Here is a 12,015-nt window from a genome sequence, read left to right on the forward strand (position 1 = left end):
ATAAAAATGTAACCAAGGATAAACACGACTTCTTCACTGCAGAACCAGAGTAGCAGAAACAGAGTAATGAGAAGAAGATGTTGTCTGTGAAGGAGATGGAGCTTGAGCTGAATTCAACAGGTTCTACCAATCTCTTCCTTAGATGTGGAGTGATGGGATATACATTAGGAACTTCTTACATTCATGGGTCTGCATCGCAAATGCTTTTCTTGTATTATATTCTTTTGGCTGCAACCCATAAATATGGACATGATTGGTTAAATAGATTATTGCAGAGATCATAAAAAGAGGCTAGTGAATGAGAGGTCCTATGGTTCATGTTTTAAGTGTATTCAAGGTTATTAGTTGTTTATCGTGCTTATGCATGTAAATGAAATGCTTAAATTAATTGCTTTGAACTACAAATTGTCTAATATTTCTCTATTCAACTATGAATTCCAGGGATTGCTTTATTTGGTTCCGTACTTGCTTAATAAATTGAGCTATGCCATAATAATTACATGAACCCTCATTGATGTGGTGAACTAAGCCATAACGAGATCAACTAAACTTGGATGGTGCAACACTATCTTTTACTTGTTTCTTGCAATTACTACTTTCTTGGATGGCGCAACGAGTTATTTTAAATAATGTTATCTTTCCACTACTCCTGTTTAAGTCATATAGAGACATATTTCTAATACTTTCGTCAGTGGTGTTGCATCACATTAAAAATTGAAGGAATTGCAATAGGTAATTTTAATATAAAATAAAAAGAGGAACTTGATCCTCAAGTCTAAACAAAGGCTTTTTCCACTGAAGACCAAAGGTACTACAAACAAAGTATTCTTATTTACAATAGGCCAAATTTGTTCTAAAGATAATGGATGTCGATGTCCCGAAAAAGAAACTGCAAAGCTCTTGTGTGTGTCATGAAAGCTAGTGTGTCATTGTGAAGCAAGCGGACGACTGTATCATTTGGCTAACACTTGTCGGGATCATCTTCACTAGCATTAACCTGCACATAATCAACAGTATTAGTATCATTTCAAGATATGAAAAAAGAACAAAATACATAACGTACAGCATGCAATCTATACTCGTCTATTACGATTGACGGCTCTAGATTTTATATTTGGTTTCTCAATTATGTGCTTACCTAAATAACATCATCTCGTTAAAAACTATGTGGGAATTTAAAGATTGAAGTAGGAGATTCAAACACTCAATTGTTTCGCATTTGACCACTAAAAAGAATATGCTTCTTGACACTATCTAGAACCACATGATAACCTAATGTATCCATCTCTTCCTCTCTACCATTTTTCTAACCAAAGTCGCAACCTTTGTCCCTATCTAGTTATTCTCCACCGATTTTTTCTCATATTTTAAAATTCAAGAAAGGGTGAAACCATTGCATTTTTTCTTTGTACACTTCAAATCCAAAAATGTATGTGATTTCTATGAAACCTTCACATTCTCAACATTCTAACTTGGAAATAATGGGATTATGAATTTTGAGGCCAATTTAAAATGTGAAGAATGCAAGGTAGTTCGGAGTTGACGCCTAAAGGGGAGATAATCCTCCACCTTTTTGTTAATTTATTCCCAAATTATTCATTATGTTAGGTTTTATCCAATTTGCTTTTTCAAAACCTTTTGATTGTCATACATTTAAAACTTTTGTACAAATTGAACAGAAACACCATATTTGTCCATATCGACATCCAAACTTTGCAGGTGTATCATAGTAAAGTTTGTTGAAAAATCACTACTACACAACCACAAATTAGTTTATTTTTGAACTTAAGAAATAAAATATCATACACTACACGGCAAAACGATTGTCTAGATGCCAATCTCATTGTTTATTTTTATATTACTTGTACACCTATCATCTTAAAAGATTTGTTACCACATCTTGGCGAGTAGCAATATAGTTAATGCATGTATTTCTTTAAGTATTATCAATTCAATTATTTATCACAACAACAAAGTTAATTATACATTTTTTTGGACGTCCAAATAAAAAATTATCCATTTGTTCAAGAGTAATAAACCAAATGCACTTCAAACTTCAAAGTGTTTTCAAGAATACAAAAACTGCTTTAAATGACAATAAAAATCAAGTAATGATTTTCTCTTAAAATAAAAATATTTGACTTTTTCAGGCACTTATCCATAAAATATTCAAACTTTGTAAAATTTATCTTAGAGAAATTAGTGCATTTCATACTGATTTTGAAAACATGAGTTTATAACGGAAAGCACTTGACAAGAGAAAACAAATCTTAGTAAAAGAATAAAAAAGAAAACAAATTTTTTAGAAATATACTGCATTTCATACTGATTTTGAAAACATGAGTTTATAACGGAAAGCACTTGAAAAGAGAAAACAAATCTTAGTAAAAGAATAAAAAAGAAAACAAATTTTTTAGAAATATACTATGGTTGATTACTCAATAATTTTTTTAAAACATTTATCAAATGTTTGAGATTACGTATATATACAAAATTCACGAAATCTTCTTAAAAAGATTTAATTGGCATCTAGACAATCGCTCTACACTTTAGCATAGTATTTAATTTCCCAAAGTCCACAAAATAAAATAACTCATAGTTGGATAATATAGATTTTTCGATATTTTTCGATGATACACCTGCAAACATAAGATGTTAACATGAACCAACATGATTTCTGTAAATTCATACAATAATTTTAAATATATAACAACAAAAAGTTTCAAAACAAGCTCATGAATAATACCCAACACGACGAATCAACCAAGAATAAATTTACACAAAAAGGGGAGATTTGTTCTCCAATTTAGGTCTCAACTCTATACTTGCACCATTCACATTTCAACAGCCTCAAACATTCCCAATCCTATTCTTTCCGAGTCAAAATGATGGTCACGTGAGTTTTTCAAAGAAATCAGCACACAAAATTTGGATTTGAAGTTTTCAAAGCATAAATTTAATGGTTTCAGCCTCCTTGATTTCAAAATATGGGAGAAAAAAGTCGGCAAGGAAGAACTAATAAGGACATTGGTTTCTTTTCGGTTAGAAATTTGACGAGAGGAATATGAAGATACATAAGTCAACATTCGGTTCTAAAATATCATCAAAAAGCATACTTTTAGCGGCCAAAATATGTCCCAATTGAGTGTTTAAATCCTACGCAACCCTTTTGATTCCCACACAATTTTTAACAATATGAAGTTTTCCGGTAACACAAAATTTGCAAAACCAAATCCAAACTCTAGCGCCTTCAACCTTTAATAAACGAGTACACATAACCTATAATACTATTAATATGCTTCATTTGTAGAATCAAAAATATGAATGCTACATGTGTTAGGCCACCATTTTTAATTGCACAATACATACTTTTGGAATTTTCTAATGATTACTCGTCATATCTATCTAATGCTTTTTGGGACTTGAAACATGCTAGACAATTCACAATTTTAATGGCACTAGCAAGACATAGACAATGACAATATTGCTAACAATAAGCTTGCAAATAAAATAATTACTAATAAAAATAATATGACATCTCTATTCAATCAGCTCTTTCTCCTTGTACTTTGCATTAAGGCAGAACTAAGAATAAACCAAGAAATAGAAGAAAACAACATAAATACATGTGGCATTCTCCAATTCAAAGGCATAATATGCAACAGATATTGCACAACCAAGATACCTTCCAAGATACCTTCCAAGATGCAGTTGAGAATATATATTCTGTGTTGGCCCATCAGTTGGGCGAATATCAATTGATTTAAGAAGTTTAATCCCAGTTCAACGAGAAATTTTAAGTTGAGATCAAATTGGAGTAGCAGAAAGTTAATGCGTGGCACTTAAATATCAGTGAATAACATATATGCATTATGACAGGAGATGGGAAAAATTGACTGGCAACAAAAAACAGTAGTTAAAACAAAGTAGTAACTTACTGCTCCTAAAGTAGTATACTCCCAGTTGCCGATCAAAGCCAAAACTTTTTCAAACCAAAGTGCAAGCAAAAGGAAGGATCAGTAGCAGCTAATTGCAGAAAACTTACCAATTCAAGGCCAATAGTCTGATGGTTTGCAGTCTCAAGTTTGGTTACCACCATCAACCACCAAATGGGGATCCACTGTGAAAGCATGCAAATGTTATTAACTTCCATTACAAGAAGGGAAAGACCACCAAATCTAACCCAAAAAGACAAATGAAAGACTAGATAAGCATATGGCTAAGCAAAAGGATAGAAGAATAAAATCAAAAAACATCTCACAATATTCTTGTGTTAAATATATTAGAAAGTGAAGATTTTTAATTTTTCAAGGCATGCATAAATCCTCATGAATCTTGAGCAAGTTTGGATTGAACAAATTTGTGATACAATGGGATACTTATGTAAACCTTTTGTTTTTTTCTGACACAGAGTAAGTGACATAACAGATTCATCTTGGTTCCCTCTGTAACTCAATTTGTTAATTGACCTGCATGCTGTTTAGTTTCAGATGATTCCAACCTTTTCAATTTGAATACTGTTCAGGTTCTTGGATACCTTAACAGGAAGGAGGAGATCTATTACAAAGGATTTTATGGGAAGCAATGCATGGAAAATCTACAGAAGTAATAGCTCATGTCCTTCTTTATTTTCCATTTCTTCTTCTTGTAGTCTCATTTTGACAGTTTTCCGATGCTCCCTAAACTTTATGTCATATCTATTGGTTTACAATGAAAGACTGACTTCTTTCAAAGTTGAAATTGGAGTACACAGAAGAATCAATCTCAGACCTTTCTTTTTCCGACCTTGATTCTTCTAGAAAGTAATCTTCTCCCATAATACTTCATTCATTCTTCTATATTACTCCATATCTATAGAGATGGTTACATGTTAAATTCCAGGCCAAGAAACAGAAACGAACAACTGAAACAAAGAAAGGCGTCTCTGTTAAGAAAGCTACTACTAAAACTACCACAAAAGCAGAATTCCAGGTAATAAGTTAGTTTCATGCAGAGATTTTTCTGTTCCAACATCCGCTTTACGGTTTGGTAGAATCAGGTAGCAAAAATAGTATTTAAACTGCATTCCACTAATTTGAACTATATTGTAAATTTATTTTTCCGGACCTTAAACTTTTAGATATCAGAGTCGTGGATGTCCCTTCATGTCCTCTTCAATACAATTTGGTGTATGGCTTACCCTTTATTGCATTAATTGTAGCCAAACAGCCATTTAAGATGGAGCTGCACTAAATTTCAAGGTAGATGGGGCTGGATATGGCTGTTGCCTGCCTCATGGATAGGACCTAATAATTAATAGAAGAATATTCTAACCAAGTAAGGTTAAATTTAAAGATTAAATTCTTCAACAATTTACCTCTGTTTTGTTATGAAGTATTTAGTATTACTTTCCTAAGATTCTGTAGATAAAATCTTAAAGGCTCCTTTTGGACTGGACACAAATAAATTCACCTTTTATTATCAAACTTCAGTATCAAGAAAAAGCAATTCAAGCAATAATTTGACGTACCTCAGCATCATCAATATCAGAAAGGCTATCTGACTCATTGTTTTTAGTTCGGCTTCTCTTTAGCTTGTAACTCTTAACAATCCCCAAAAGTATCCATACTGATGTCCCGGTGTCTGGTTGAAGGACCTGAAATTATTCAATAAATATTCGAGGTCAGGATCTTCTTTTATGAAAGAATGAGTACAAGAAACCACATGTGCACATTTATCAGAACAGCAGGTAGGATTACCATCAGATTTTCTCAGTTGTGTAAGCCCACATGGACCAGCATCTGCACCTTCTACGTGGGAAGGTTCAACTCCTGTCTCTACCTATAGAATTAAGGTCTGTAAGATATGGAAGAACATTAAATCTTAAGATGGCACCATGATCCATCTTTCATGCCTGTAAGGTAGCACGTAGGGATGCAATCAGCTTGGCCATAGTTGCCGTCCATCTCCTCCATAATAGGAACAAATGAGAAGCTTGCATGTTTTCATACATCAACATACACTAGTTGTAACTCATACCACATTTCGATATCAAGGCAGTTACATAGATAAGTAATTATAAAATAACCCTTGCAAAAGCAAAGTACCTTTTTAGGTAATGGAACAAGAAAACCCATGTAGTAGTTGAATATCATGAACCTTGAAACAATTAGCCGAAACCTTCCAACGAAAAATCAAGAATATACAAGAAACCGGGTAATCTAAGTCGGTGATCATTGAGTTGATACCTTAACAAATAATTGACCGAGGCCAGATGGCGGCGGTCGCAGAAAACGGCGGAGGTGGCTGCCTAAGAGGACGACTGCCTCATCTTTCTGCTGTTCCAACAGCGGCTTCGATTCCCCAGTGAAGTTCCCGCTTTCTTCATTTGGAGCCAAATTTTCTCTGGAATCCGCACCAATACTGGAACTGTCCGGGCTTAGATACTTGATTTTCTGGTTGAACTCTGAATTGCATCTCCAAAATGCTTTCTGGGATGATTCTGGCAATACATCATGCCCAGCGGATGAATTCCTGTGGCAGAAGCTGCCAAATCCTTGAATCCCTCCTGAAACTTTCCGGGCCCTGTCCCATTCTTCTTTCAGATCAGGGCCTCTCTCCAGCAGCTTCAATATTCTTTCACATTTATTCCTCACAATCAGTCCCCAGTTGAATCTGCAAAAACAAAAAGAAAATTACGGAATAGCACAAAATCTCCGTGGGCAAAGAAAACTACAATGCGAACCCCTGAATTTTTAAAAAAGCAGCAAACTACCTCCTGCATCAGAGAGTCGGTTGAGAGTGGCGGTTGGGGGAGTTCAGCAGTTCTGATCTTCTCCTTGAAGAAGAAAGAATGTTGAGAGTGCCGGTTGGGGAAGGAGATGGGCGGCTGCTGAGAATGTAAACCAAAAGGGTAGTTTGCTCCTCAGTTTTCGTATTAAGTGATAACAAATCTCCAACGGTAACATTTCTATCTTCTTTTACATTTTATTTTTTTAATTTAGAATGGTTACAAAAATTAGCCTGCAACGGTAACATTTGCTTGGAAATTCAAAGTAAAAATAAATTTGAGTGATTTCTTTCTTTATTTTATTCAGTATTTATCAAAAAAGATATTGAATATACATGCTTTTTTATATAATCAAAAAATAAAAGATAAAAAAATAATATTAATTATATTCTTTTATAAATATTAACATTTTTAATTCTTTATTTAAAATTTTTTATTAGATTATATTGATTAGATACTACATAATATTATCAAAATAGATATTGAATATACATATTTTTATATACTTAAAGAAACAACAAAGAAAATGATATTAATTAGAATTTTTTGTACAAATATTAATACTTTTTATTGTTTATCTAAAAAAACTTGTTAGATAATATTGATCAGATTATTTTTGATAAATTCAATATTTTTAATTCTTTATCCAAAAAGTTGTTAGATAATATTGCTAAGATCTCTTTTGGATGAAATCTAATAGTTTTTTATTTTTATTTAAAAAATATATTATATTCCATTTGGCATCGCATAATAAAGGTCATTCAGGTTGTCCACACGTGCGAATAAGTAGTGCTTAAGTGGAAAGTCTCAATGATTCTATTTTATTATATATATATTAAAAATTTTAACCGATCAAATCTAACAATTGTGTAAATTAAATGAGTCGAATGATATATTATAAAATATAAATTAATATATTAAAATCATAAAATTATAAAATCTAAATTACAAAAATCCTCAAAATGACAGTAAAGTGAATATTTGATAGAGTCATCCAGCTGCAATAAATATTCTGAAGATGGTAACTTGACTAGAAAAGAAGGCATTATTTCAGAGTTTCTTCCTGATTTCTGCGTACAAGCCTCGCTTCGGCGGACATATGTTCTTTTCAGCAAATGAGATTTATGGCTTCATTTTAATGGTACTTTCTTTTCAAGTTGAACATTCTGACAAGATTCTCAGCTGTATTACCAAGTTTTTCTTTACACAACATTCAGAAAATTGTAAAGCACTGGTACATTTCGAGTTCAAATGGGCATTCCCTTAGTTATAGAAAAAGAAAAAAGGTGATATCCTGATGCTGTATATTATGGGGGGCATTTTACTCAGAGAATTGAGGCTAGAAAACTGATGGTCAATGGATGCTGTAGACTCGAAATTTACTACATGGTAAGCTTTTACTCCAGTTATTTAATCTAATGTGGTGAAAGTCCCATCATACAGATTGAATAAATGGATTAAAGCATTTTAGTTTCCTACCGGAAGATTTGATCAAATACCTGGCACACAATGTGAAAGATCAAATTAAATTCAATTTTCCTTCATGGAGTGATTCACAATCTCCATGATTCACAATCGATGAACGTAATCACCAAATGTATCTATAGGTTCAGATTCTTTAAACAACAAACTTTGCAAGATTGAGAGACAATCCGCCTCTCCCATGTTTTATCCCTACAAGATAAGAGCAGATTAGCCTTTGCAGATTCGATGCACAAGCAACTTATGCATACAAGTCTATGCCCCAAAACTTGGCAGGTTGATTGGTCCGATAATTGCGGTCAATAGTTCTGATAAAATCCATGTCTTCTTTAGTAAGCTCGAAATCAAATACCAGAAAGTTCTCCTCCAATCTCTCGACTTTTGATGACTTCGGTATTATGACTGTATTCCGTTGGATACCCCAGCGAAGAACAATCTGAGCCACAGTCTTATTGTACTTCTTGGCAAGACCCTGATGCAAAACAAGCAGATTTAAAGTTCATTTTGCAGTGGATTCTTATTCAACTTCAATCTTTTACCAAATGAGAACAGTTATGATGGTAGAAATAGGTTAAAGTGATGCAAAAAACATACTTTAAGAACTGGATCATCCAAACATGACACTGAACCGAACCATTCTGTGTTGGCTGTGGCACCTCCAAGAGGAGTGTGGGCAGTAACACAGACACCGTGTTTCTGACAAAACTTAACAAGAGAATCTCGCTGGAAATAAGGATGTGTCTCGATCTGATTGACAGCAGGCTTCACTCTCGCATAGGCTAAGCAATCTCTGGTCAGAAATATGTCATAGTTGCTGCATATAGAAATTGATTAAATTGTTAAGAGAAAAATCGGGCAAATACAAGTGCCAATAGTTTTTATCTGTTCTGGGAGAAGACTGAAAAACGGAGGAAGGGAGCAGCTATCACCTATTTAAAGCTTTGCTGAGAAAAGCAAGAATGTTTAACCATGGAGGCAAGGACTAGATAGTACTTAATCCAAGTATTTGAGAACTCGTGTGACCTAAAAATGGCCACCTGCAGCTTCTGAGGACTAGATAGTTTCTTTTTCCTTGTTGATCATCAACGTGGAGTGTGTTTTCAATAGCATTGTTATTAGCAATCATTTTGCTCCTAGCTAGTTTTCAAATTTGAACTTATTTATATTATTATCCACATTCGAAGTACAATAGAATTGTGCAGTTCATCATATGTTAGTTATTCAGAAGCAAAATACATTGAGAAAAGAAGAGAAAATAAATTAATGAAGAAAGAGAAGCTTCGGGTCACCTGATCCCTATGCTTCGCACTAAGCCCATGGAAACTAGATCTTCCATTGCGTGCCATGTGGTCTCCAATGATACAGTAGTGTCAATGTCCAAAACACCATCCTCTCCCAAAGCACTTGCAGTTGTACCAACTCCTGCAAGAATGTCAATATCAGAGAAAACAGAACTTTCCAACATCAACACACAGGGGCATTAACACGAGAACAAAATCGTTCTTATTGTTGACAGGAAAAAGAAAAGAAAAACAAATAACTCTGAGGTCCCCCATTAAGAATAGATTACAAAACACAATGATACGGAAAGCATCAAACATATGTGATAGCAGCAGCAAGTACATCTCTCCAACTACCACCATGTTTTCCATGTTTGGACTTGTGCTGAAATTGGCAGTCCCTTTTTTTTTTTACCTCTAAGATCTACAATGTACAGTCACGCTGGCACTCACCAGAAGACCGTACACTGATTGACCTTCCCTCTTTCCTATCATTCAGCCATAAGACCAGCTTATGTAATGTTAAAGCTAAGCTGAGAATATCACTCAGAATATGATAAGTACATGATCTCCAATGCAGGAACGTACCTGTGTGTCTTGTGGCAACAGGGAAGTGAACTAGGTATAAGTCTAGATAATCCAGGCGTAGTTTCTTTAGACTGTCTTTGCAGGCCTCAGCTACATGCCCGTGGTCTGAATTCCACAGCTGCAATTGGAGGAATAAATCTTAGTGCCTTTACAATGTGATAAATAATCTTCACCTAAGCACAAGAATTAGGAATATGACATTTTTAGAATGTGAGAATGTCTATAACTAGCCTTTGTTGTTATGAAGAGATCCTCCCTCTTGACAAGTCCTGCCTGAAACACTTCAGCAAGCGCCTCCCCAACTTCTTCTTCATTCTTGTAGTCAGCTGCAAAGGGCAACCGTGCCAGTCCATCAAGTTTATTGATCCCAATCACACGATCAAAGAAAGATTTGTAGAAGTCTCGGAGAAACGAACTAAATCTACCAGTGATGAGGATGCACAGTTTTAACTGACTTTCTAATTTATTTAAGTAATGCTACATTTCGTTTTTCAAAGTCCTCAGAACATTTGGGGGAAAAAAAGCAGATGCTAATTTCAAAGGCACCTATAATACTGCAACACATTCGCAGTTTGCTTGAGAACAAAAATTTATACGTAAAGGTGACTTTTCCAATAGCAGAAGTCTAGATAAACATTCAACAAAAAGGATATAAAAAGAAATTAAAAACAGAATCTCCAGTAGCATAAGTATTACTCAACGAACTTAAAAGAACAATCGAGCGAGAGAGAAAGAGAGTGGGGGAGCGAGAGAGAGTACCGGCGCAATCAAAGTGACGGTAACCGATTTTGATAGCGTTGAGTATAAGAATTTTTATATCTTTGCCTTCCATCCGCCAAACGCCCAGCCCAATCATCGGCATTTTGAAGCCGCTGTTCAGCGTAATCGCCATCTTTTCAATGAATGAGCTTATGTCTCTCTTTGTTTCTCTCTCTAACTTCTTCAATGGATGAGGGGCTTCAGGTTTTAGTTTGCAATAAATACCAGCACTCCTCTGCGTAGATCGGAACCTTGAAATGGATATTTTTCTATCTCCACGTCGAGCAACGACGTCGTTGGCATCTCTTCCGCATATTTCGTCTTTTCATCAAATAACTTCAGGCATAATTACACTCTCATCCACTGATATTTTGGGTAATTATAGGTAGATCCCTTATAGTTTAGGAAATTACATCAAACACTTCTGAAGTGTGTTTCTAAAATAATTTTCTCCGTTATTCAAAATTTATCAAATTTGTTGATATTAACGAAAAAAGTGAGTGTAAATTGATATCTATCATCGATTGACTTATTACTAACTTATTGCAGGCCAATTTTTTTTTTACTAAAATATCCTTATAACTATAAAAATATATTTTATCACATGCGTTAACGGGTGAAGACGCGTGAGTGTAATTTGGTCATAGGCATACTTATTTGACCTACAATAAATTAATCGAATGTAAATATAGATTTTTTTGTTAATTTCAGCAATTCGGTCAATTTTTTACTAATAGAGGAATTTATTTATTAGATGAAAATAAATCTCAAGATTGCAAAATGTAATGTTTAGAACCATATGGAGTCTACATGTAATTATACCAAACTTTAAGGGAGAGAAATATAATTATCTCTAATTCCAATGTAGTAAATTATTTTCTTGGACTCAATGTTTATTACTTATCAACAAGTTTTGAGGCTTAATTTTCTAAGGCTGTATTTGAATTACTGAATTTTGATTTGAATAGAGAATTTAAAAAAATAATTTAGTTTAAAATTATTTCTATTCATAAAAAAATAATTTGAAATTATAATGAAATGACGTAATTTTTTTAAAATTTACAATTATTCAAATATAGTTAAATTGAATTTAAATACAACTTATATTTGAATTTTAGTATGCAAATAACTCTAATT

At 33.8% G+C, this 12,015-nt stretch overlaps 1 protein-coding gene and 1 long non-coding RNA gene across 6 annotated transcripts; both read right to left on the minus strand.

Moving 5' to 3' along the window:
- Positions 1 to 720: 720 nt before the first annotated feature.
- Positions 721 to 6,937, minus strand: LOC148787383 (uncharacterized). 5 transcript variants are annotated; one of them, XR_016066629.1, is made up of 6 exons: positions 6,755 to 6,937; positions 5,739 to 6,654; positions 5,510 to 5,635; positions 4,771 to 4,851; positions 4,046 to 4,120; positions 721 to 997 (listed from the first exon to the last, which is right to left on the minus strand). It is a non-coding gene; the product is annotated as an uncharacterized LOC148787383 (long non-coding RNA). The 5 variants fall into 5 exon arrangements; XR_016066630.1 differs by having other exon boundaries at positions 4,771 to 4,903; XR_016066628.1 differs by lacking the exon at positions 4,771 to 4,851 and having other exon boundaries at positions 5,739 to 5,835; positions 6,228 to 6,654; positions 6,755 to 6,934.
- Positions 6,938 to 8,281: 1,344 nt separating this feature from the next.
- LOC105169748 (NADP-dependent D-sorbitol-6-phosphate dehydrogenase) lies at positions 8,282 to 11,142 on the minus strand. Its single transcript, XM_011090251.3, has 6 exons — positions 10,879 to 11,142; positions 10,351 to 10,445; positions 10,120 to 10,237; positions 9,541 to 9,673; positions 8,846 to 9,065; positions 8,282 to 8,723 (listed from the first exon to the last, which is right to left on the minus strand). Exons 1-6 carry the CDS (start codon positions 11,009 to 11,011, stop codon positions 8,493 to 8,495), a joined length of 930 nt encoding a protein of 309 aa, XP_011088553.1. The 5' UTR covers positions 11,012 to 11,142; the 3' UTR covers positions 8,282 to 8,492.
- Positions 11,143 to 12,015: the final 873 nt, after the last annotated feature.

Source organism: Sesamum indicum, linkage group LG8, assembly GCF_026168435.1.
Source record: "Sesamum indicum cultivar Baizhima isolate 11 linkage group LG8, ASM2616843v1, whole genome shotgun sequence".
In the NCBI taxonomy this organism is placed as follows: Eukaryota; Viridiplantae; Streptophyta; class Magnoliopsida; order Lamiales; family Pedaliaceae; genus Sesamum; species Sesamum indicum.

Bases quoted from the DNA above. Each gene is read 5' to 3' on its own strand.
- LOC105169748 (XM_011090251.3), bottom strand. From the start codon at position 11,011: ATGGCGATTACGCTGAACAGCGGCTTCAAAATGCCGATGATTGGGCTG. The intron at 10,238-10,350 runs GCTAGTTATAGA...CTCCAATTGCAG, and splicing joins ATCTCTTCATAACAACAAAG to CTGTGGAATTCAGACCACGG. The intron at 8,724-8,845 runs GTATGTTTTTTG...GTTTTGCATCAG, and splicing joins TGGATGATCCAGTTCTTAAA to GGTCTTGCCAAGAAGTACAA.